Consider the following 9086-nt stretch of genomic DNA (forward strand, 5'->3'; position numbering starts at 1 on the left):
CGTTTAACTTCTCCAACAAAAAATACAAGCCCAAGGACGAGCACATGGCAGCCTACCTAGAGGAGGTACGTAAGCTCGAGAAGCGTTTCCTTGGCTTGGAGCTGCAGAACATCTCGTGCGGCATCAACAGGGAGGCCAGCGACATTGCCAAGCGAGCTTCTCGCCGCGAGCCCCAGAGCCCACACATCTTCAAAGAAAGGCTCATCAGGCCATTAGCAGCGCCACCCGCCATTGGCACAACGCTGCTTCACGAAGAGCTTCCTCCCACACCGTCCACGGGTGCGTCGGGTTGTGGACCAGCCTCAGGAGCCCGCCTGCTGCTGGCACTGCAGCCTCAAGCAGACAGCTGGGCTGCGGAGTTCAAGCTCTCCCCGCGGAGGATGCGGAGGCGGAGCGCGTCGTCCGGCAAGCCACCGCCTACTGTTTGCAAGACGGCGAGCTGTACTGCAAGCGCCCCAATGGCGTCTGGTTGCAGTGCATCTCAGAAGAGCAAGGGCGCGAGCTGCTCACCGTCGTTCACGGGGAAGATTGCGGGCACCACTCCTCGTCACGCACCCTCGTCGGCAAGGTGTTCTGAAGGAGCTTCTATTGGTCCACTGCGTTCCACGACGCAGATGAGCTGGTCCAATCCTGCAAAGCCTGCCAATTCCACGCCAAGCAGATCCACCAGCCAGCGCAGGGGCTTCAGACGATCCCACTCTCATGGCCCTTTGCAGGCTAGGGGTTGGACATACTGGGGCCCTTCCCTTGTGTGGCTGGTGCCTACCGCTACCTCTACCTCTACATCGTCATCGACAAGTTCACCAAGTGGGTGGAGGTCGAGCCCGTGCGCACTATCCCGGCCGACCGTCGGGTTCACCAAGGGCCTCGTGAGCCGATTTGGCGTCCCCAACTGCATCATCAGTGACAACGGCGCCCAGTTCACGAGTGGCCTCTTCAAGTCCTACTGCGCCAACCTTGGCACGCACATCTCCTACGCCTTTGTGGCTCACCCACGAAGCAACGGCCAGGCCGAGCGTGCCAACGCTGAGGTCCTCAAGGGCCTGAAGATAAAAGGAGCTTCAAGAAGAAGCTGGCTGGCTGAGTGAGTTGTAGTTTGTGTTGTGGTCCAACCGCACAACGGCGACTAAGCCTACTGACGGTCCTCCCCTCGGAGCTTAAGCATGGCTCCCCGCGAGTCCTGGCGTGAAAAAGCGTGTCAGGACAGCTCATGGGAGGCCGATCTGCTGCTCCTCGAGGAGGCCCGCCGCCAGGCTGCCCTTCACGCCGTAAAGTATCAACAGGCCTTGCGCCGTTACCACAGTCACAACATCCGCCCTCGTACCCTCGAGGCCGGAGACCTCATCCTACACCGGATCCTCTCCAAAGAGGGGCTCCACACGCTCTCTCTTATGTGGGAAGGCCCATTCAAGGTTCCCCATGTCTCCATGCCAGGTGCAGCCCACCTGAGACGGGGTTCCTTCAACTCATGTTTGCATGTTGCACCGTGTACTTTGCCTATTCACTGAATCAAAAGTTTTAGTGAAGTATGCCCGATAGGATCACCATGCCTACAACCGGCGCAGCGAAGCTCGCAAAATACTTCTAGTATATATAATACTCCCTCTGTCCGGAAATACTTGTCAAAGAAATGAATAAAAATGGATGTATCTAGAACTAAAATATGTTTAAATACATCCATTTCTCCGACAAGTATTTCCGAACGGAGGGAGTATGAAACTACATTCCATAATGAATACAATGATATCGATTTTAATGTGAATGTTGATACTTTTTCCTATAAGTTTGGTCAAATCATGGATGTTTTGACTTCAGACAAAACTTATACGCAAACTAAAAAAAATCGGAGGGAGTACTTATAAACACGTCCCACGCCAATCCTTTTCAGGCACATGATCATGGCCTGTTCACGTAGAAATAAAAAAGACGTATGCCATCGTCGTAGTCAAAAAGTGTAGCTGCACTTTAGAGCATTTGGGTTAAAGATACAAATATAATGAGCAGGGCCTGTTCACGTAGAAAACCGAGCACGTACATCGTATTAACATATATATAAACTCAGCTTGAAGGGCAGCCATACAAGAAAGGCAAAGCCGACTCGAAACAAACTGAAACTTGCCTCCCAACGCATGTTGCACAATGAGAGTTAGGATTTACATAAAACAGTAACCCTACTCATCCTTAGGCCATGTTCGGTTGACAGGGTTGTGGAGGGGTTTTGACAGGGATTGAGGTGGATTAAATCCTCTACAGGTCAAATCCCCCCCAAATCCCCTCCAATCCTCTTAGGGCAGGGTGTAACCGAACAAAGCCTTAAGAGTAAACCGACATTCGGACAGGAGCTCACCGGGCATGCTAATATAGCCAATAAGGCTCTCATCTCCAAAACATCAGCGAATGTGCCTGCTAACTGCAGACTCGCACATCAACATCAGTAAACTTCATTTCTTGGTTGGACTTGTATCACCAAACTTTGGTAGTGTCAAAAGCGTGTTCAACCAGGTGAAGCCCTCCAATGACCTCTCATCTCCACTTATATTTGGGTCACATTCATCATCGGCATCCTCTGGAATTACCCTTTTACTGAAGTGTTGGGGGGTCCTTAATCGCGGTGGCATCCCTGGACTAGATCCAATTCCCTTGCTAGCAACAGAAAGCCCTGATAACCCACCTGCAGCCGCATCTTTGCTCAGGAAAAGGCAGATCACTGCACAATCATCCGTTTTGGAGGTTGGGTACTTGAATTTCCAGGTCTGATTTGCTAGATCAACAACAGCACGAGCTGCGCCAGAACGGCCAGAGCATGAGGCAACAACTTCCACCACTTCCTGGTTGGACAGAACATCCCACACCTGTAACCAGAGTGCAATTGGGTATTAGAGTATATTAACAGATGGGCGGTGCATGTATTGAATCAGAAGAAACTATTGTTTCCCCATCGAGAACAAGTCACGCAGAAAGCAACAAGTTATTTATTTATTTTTGTTTGGTTACCCCATCAGTGGCAAGGACGATGAACTGATCCTTCTCCATGATTCGCCTATAGGTGACCTCAGGTACAGAGATCAGCCCAAAATCCTTTAGACAAAAATCACCAAAAGCTCGTGCCATTGCTAGGCCTGGAGAGTTGCAGTTAGGAAGCCAAAGGCGAGCCACATCTGGTTCATCCTGGTGAGCAAAGACCCGTCCATTACATCGCTTGATCCTCCTAGCCTCTCCTGTTAAGATATTAACATTTCGTTATGGCTCAAATAACATTCATCACGACAGTAGGAACAGATGTTTTTTAGGAGACAGGCTCAGAAGGGAACTAGTGTTTAGTTTGAACAGACATTAATAGACTAACCTACTAGAGAAAACGGTGCGTTCACCTAGCTACATGTCCCACACTGACATAAACAAAACAACCTTCATAACTGCAGCTAGAGAGGACCAACGATTGTCGCAAGGGAAACTGTTTCCCGGGTAATGAATCCGCACGGCACATTAGTAGATCAAAACCATATGGCACAAAGGTCAAACCATATCGGTAAAAAGCAAACTGACAAGTGCGTATATATACACCATGTTGCCTGTAATTCTAATTAGGAAGCATATAATTTCCATGATTACGAAAGCTTGTGGACATGATCAGAAAGGCACATGCTCAACTTAATGAGTGAGACAAGTGGTCACTACTCCATTAATTTCTTGCACATATCTTGATACAAATCGAGGGCTACTAGCTAGCTATGGTGTATACATAAAATGATTCTACAATCCTGGGAGTACCGCTCCTCACATATCACACAGATGAATCAATTATATCTCTTTATATTTTTAATATACTTCATTAATAATTACTGGATGCTCCAAAGTTACAAGAAAATTTCCATTTGAGACCATATATTTCATATTATTTGCACATAAACTGTTTTTAACGTAAAAATGGTATATTATTCAAACTAAGGGCTGCGATGATATATTTTTGTAAAACTTGTATTGAGGATCTTAGAATAATTAATAAGTTACATTAAGAATGATAAAGAGGTATGACAGATTTGTTTGGGAGGTATATTGAATATGGGAGTACATACTGCCAGGAGTCAAAAAATTAGTTCAGAGATATGTGTGTGTGTGTGTGTGTGTGTGTGTGTGTGTGTTTGTGTCTCTGTGTTAATTATATTTATATATACAAGACTAATTTTTTGTACTCCTAGAGGTATGTACTCCCACATTCAAATATACCTCTTAAACAAGCATATTATACCTCTTTATTATTCTCAATATACCTCAATGCAAGTTTTGCAAAAAAACATCACCGAAGCCCATAGTTTATGCAGTATACCTTTTTTACGTACAAAAAATGCAGTTTACTTGTAAATAAAATAAAATATGTGGTCTGATAATTTTCCATGAAACAGTTAACGATCGACTTTATCTACATTTTTAGGAGAGCCATCTACATAAAAGCATTCCAGCAGAGCCCCTATCCCATCCCCTATTCTAAATTTTAGAAATAGTGGTAGAAAAACTCCGCCTATGTTATCTCAACATAGCTGGTGCCAAGCCTGGGTAAAGGAGGAGGGTTGTGATAGACTTGGCGAGCCAACATCAAAACTCAGCCACACTTATGGAGATGGAACCCGGAAGGAAATGGACAAGGGTCGGGCCGTCACCCCCTTGGTGGTGCGCCATATCTTCATCTGGATACAGCGATAAGTGAGCAGGGACTGGGTCGTCTCATCCTTCATGGCGCGCTACATCGACAACCGGTAGTAAAAAATGAGCAAGGGTCTTCGCATTTGACTCGATGTATGTGAAGGGTAAGGAAGCTAGCCAAGCCTAGTAGGATCCGCTTAGATAGCTGGAACGTAGGGCCCTTAATAGGTAAGTTACGGGAGCTAGTTGATACAACAGTGAGGATAGGTGTTGATATCCTTTGCGTCCAAGAAACCAAATGGAGGGGACAAGGCGAAGGAGGTGGAGGATACCGGCTTCAAGTTGTGGTACACGGGGACAACTACTGGCGAGAACCTCTTCATAGGAGGAGACCTCAATGGCCACGTGGGCACATCTAACACAGGTTTTGAAGGGGCGCATGGGGGCTTTGGCTATCGCATCAGGAATCAAGAAGGAGAAGATGTCTTATGCTTTGCTTTAGCCTACGACATGATAGTAGCTAACATCCTCTTTAAAAAGAGAGAATCACATCTAGTGACTTTTAGTAGTGGTCAACACTCCTGATTGATTGTGTCCTCTCGAGAAGAGAAGACAGGCGTGCTTGCCTAGACTGTCATGTGATACGTGGAGAGAGTGTTATCCCTCAACATAAGCTTGTGGTGGCTGACTTCCGTTTTTGGATTCGTGTCTTGCGGGATAAGCGTGCCAAAGTCACTAGAACGAAGTGGTAAAAGCTTAAGGGGGAGGCAGCTCAGGCTTTCAAGGAGAGGATCATTAAGGAGGGCCGTTGGGAGGAAGGAGGTGCTCCGTCTTATTCATCCCCATTGAGGTGTGAAGAGGCCTCGGAGACATAGCGATAGTATGCTAACTAAGCTTTTCAACCTCATTTTTCGAGCAAACAAGGTATCAAAAGAATGGGGGCGGAGTATATTAGTACCAATCTTCAAGAACAAGGGGGAAGTTCAAAGTTGTACTAATTACCGTGCAACTAAGCTGATGAGCCATAGAATGAAGCTATGGGAGAGTCATTGAGCATACAAATAAAGATGATTGTACCATATCCATCATGTCAAACATAATATAGAAGTATCCACAACTAAAAACAAAACTGCTTTATTTCCAACTTTTGTTTCTGCAGTAAAAAATGTTGTGAAGTTACTACCATGGTTATCAGCAAGAACAAGGTGAAAATTCTAAGTCGTCACTCTTCAAATCTTAGGAATATAAACATATATAAAATGATTGGAGACAAGGAAGATATAACATACATTCTTGTTCTGAGAAAATGAGCAAGAATGTACCGATTCAGCAGCACCAGAAAAAGAATCATTCAATTAATGGCATCACATAAACAGTCACAAGTAGTAGGATTAAGCCAACACATTAAACAGAAGAGATATAATATAGAAGATTCATTAATTTAAACTTGAGAGTGAAAGATATTTACTTGGATGATCAGGTTTCAGGTCAACTGTCAACTGATGGGCAACCAAATGACCGTTCTGATCTCTAGTGCCTAATACAGCTCTAGAGTCACCTAGATTCCCGACAATAAGGTCCTGCCCCTGATGGTATAGAGAGAGAAAATCAATTGCTCATACCTGGAATTTTTGAGTAATTAAAGCCATTCAAGGAATAGGTTCCACTGTACCTGTTTAATTAAAGTAACTGCGGTAGTTCCACTGCAAATGCTATCTATGTTCCGATGTAATTTAAGCTCCTTATCCATAACTCTAAAAGCTTTTCGGAAAGACTCTTTCATTAAGTCAAAGAATTCTAGATGTTCTTCTTTCTGTGCGGTGAATGTGGGAGATTTGTCCTCTGCATCTGGGTATGGAGATAAACTCTCTTCTAAAACTGATCCATCTGAATTGCTGGTTGGGCTCTCTCCATAGTCACAATATATCAAATCACACAGCTTCAAAGGGAGAGTATCTCTTACTTTCCGCGCGACGAGATGTCCATGTGGACCATGACCATCAAAAACTCCACAAAATACTGTGTCTGATCTCCCATTGAAGTTCTGTACATCATGCCCCAAGGCATCCAAGAGCAAGAAAACAAGGAGGCAAACATCAATATCCATTTGTCAAGTATCTATAAAATTTAATGGAGAATGCTACAGCGCGAATGCAACGGCGATGTTGACAACCACCTGATGTCAATGCAACGCGACGTTGACATCCACCTCATGTCAATGCATGCTCACCCATCACACTTGCGGAGTCGGTCGTGCCACAAGACCAGGCTCCACGCGTTCACTCGATACAATTGGCATGATTTAATTCATAAAGAGTGTCGAAAGTGGAATGAGTTAGAAGAAAAGGTCACTATTCTGTTATTCTTTTGATGTGCACGCAACTGTTGGATTCAAATAAACGGTTCACACAAGGGGGTACTCTTTGACTGGGCGAGTCATTTATCTGATCCTGCATTTGCAAGCGTGCCTCATTCAAGCTTGGACAGTTTCATCTAGAACATAACCTCATGGCCTAAAACGCATAATAATCAATGGCCACCTTAACTAAGAGACAGCGTATGGGTAAGCAAGATGGTTGCCATATCCAACAAATAAGTCGTCATAGTTCATATGAAAGTATGGAAGTGGGAAAGATGGTGGCCAATACTTAATCCTCCATCAGTTAGAGCAATAAACATCTTCCATGAGCAACATTCATAGCCATCGAGTTGTTTCTTTTCAAATATCAAGCCGACATGTAGTCTCGTGTTGGCTAAAACAAGTTGGATCATTATGCCTTGTTTATCCTGTGAAAGCCCCTCAAGTTGTTGGCAATTCATATTTTTTATTTTATTAATGTATCATTTTAACTTGACGTTGCCCGATAAATAAACAACCCCTAATTGTTGACGATACTTCAACTCACAGAAAACTATTTTACTACGCAAGCTCATTAGTAGCCATTATCAAATAAAGAAGAAATGAACATCCAGAGCACCAAAAGTGTAAATAAAGGGATCTTGTTGTGCAGATACCTCCCACGCGACCATGGCGTCTTGGTTGGTGCCCTTCTTCCCCTGCCGCGTGAAGAGGCAAGCCACATTGCCAGTTCCAATCCCAGCAATCCTGCCGGGGGCCTCCTCCCCCCTCCTACTGCCTCCTCCCACCTTCCCGGGTAGTGCCGCCACCTCCGTCGGCCGCTGGCCTGCCGGCAGGCACGACCCCATCGCCAGCGCCCTCACCACATCCTGCAGGCAATCCAGGCACCCGCCTCCACCGCCCCCTCCCCCACCCCCCGACGACGGCGCCGCCGTCGCCGCCGCTGCCGCCGTTATAGCCGCCGTCTTGCCCCGTTGGTCACAGCACAAGCCACCCTCAAAGATTCAACCTCTGCGCAAACGCAACGCTGCCAAGATTTCGATCTTTGCGAGAGGGACAGTGGCGTTCTTTGATGGCGTCGTGGGCGACCAACCAGCACCAACGGGGACACGTCACGAGCTAACCAGAAAAGTAGAAAAAGGAGGGCGGGATCGGACAAGAATAGGGAGGAAATCCGACAGCGAAAATGGGGACAAAGAAAAATAGCAAGGGCGCGGGGAAGAACAAGTGGCTCGGCGTGGTTTGGTGCAAGGGGATCGGCGGCCGGATCGGTCGGCTCCTTATGTGGACCCGAAACGTTCATACTATATTCTATAATACAAGACGTTTTTTGACACTAATATAATATTAAAAAAAATCTTATATTATAAGACGGAATGTACTGTCAAAAATGTTATATTATGGGACAGAGGGAGCACCTATGAGTATGAATATAAAAGAATATCATTTAGTTGACATCATATGATTTTTTCATTAATGTCTATTTTCCTTTCAAACAAGGAGGATATGGATAATAATTTTCTATTCCTATAAACCAAAGGTCTCGAAAAGAATTATTTCTATACAAATTCTATCCTACAAAATTTCTCCAAACCAAATGAGCCTTAGGGATCTTTGAGTCACGGGGCTTTAAAAAGATTAAAAAACATAAATGAATATAATAGTATTGCATGTGTAAAATATAAGATTATGAAACACAAATTTTTGGATAGTTGTATGTTTAATGTGTGAAAAAAGGAAACATACGGGTCCAAATAACACATAGTCAAATATATATATATATATATATATATATATATATATATATATATATATATATATATATACATATATATATTTACCTACTAATAAAGTAAGGTGCTTGAATCAATATGTGATTGGATGGTTATAGGGACAATGGTATTTCCAGCCCACCAGGATTCAAATCATGATGCTCGTATTATTTCTAGATTTATTTCAGGATTTTCGGCGATGCATTTTTAGTGGGGGGAGGCGCTTCGTAAATCTCAAGATGATATGCCGGCTCAGTCTCTCAAATGTGCTCATAGGGGTAGCCGAGCAGGGTGTGCATGTGTGTGTTCATAGA

The 9086-nt window shown here is 44.7% G+C and overlaps 1 protein-coding gene across 1 annotated transcript; it reads right to left on the reverse strand.

Annotated features, from left to right (window-relative positions):
* Positions 1–2016: 2016 nt before the first annotated feature.
* On the reverse strand, positions 2017–7880 carry LOC119295947 (probable protein phosphatase 2C 75). Its single transcript, XM_037574372.1, has 5 exons — positions 7657–7880; positions 6314–6685; positions 6110–6227; positions 2995–3218; positions 2017–2852 (listed from the first exon to the last, which is right to left on the reverse strand). The coding sequence occupies exons 1-5, from the start codon at positions 7846–7848 to the stop codon at positions 2442–2444; spliced, it is 1317 nt and encodes a 438-aa protein (XP_037430269.1). The 5' UTR covers positions 7849–7880; the 3' UTR covers positions 2017–2441.
* Positions 7881–9086: the final 1206 nt, after the last annotated feature.

This window comes from Triticum dicoccoides, chromosome 4B (genome assembly GCF_002162155.2).
Source record: "Triticum dicoccoides isolate Atlit2015 ecotype Zavitan chromosome 4B, WEW_v2.0, whole genome shotgun sequence".
Lineage (NCBI taxonomy): Eukaryota > Viridiplantae > Streptophyta > Magnoliopsida > Poales > Poaceae > Triticum > Triticum dicoccoides.

Excerpts from the sequence above, each read along its gene's own strand:
- LOC119295947 (XM_037574372.1), bottom strand. The coding sequence starts at position 7,848 with ATGGGGTCGTGCCTGCCGGCAGGCCAGCGGCCGACGGAGGTGGCGGCA. Across the intron at positions 6,228-6,313 it reads CAGTTACTTTAATTAAACAG|GGGCAGGACCTTATTGTCGG; the intron begins GTACAGTGGAAC and ends CTATACCATCAG. Across the intron at positions 2,853-2,994 it reads TCGTCCTTGCCACTGATGGG|GTGTGGGATGTTCTGTCCAA; the intron begins GTAACCAAACAA and ends CTCTGGTTACAG.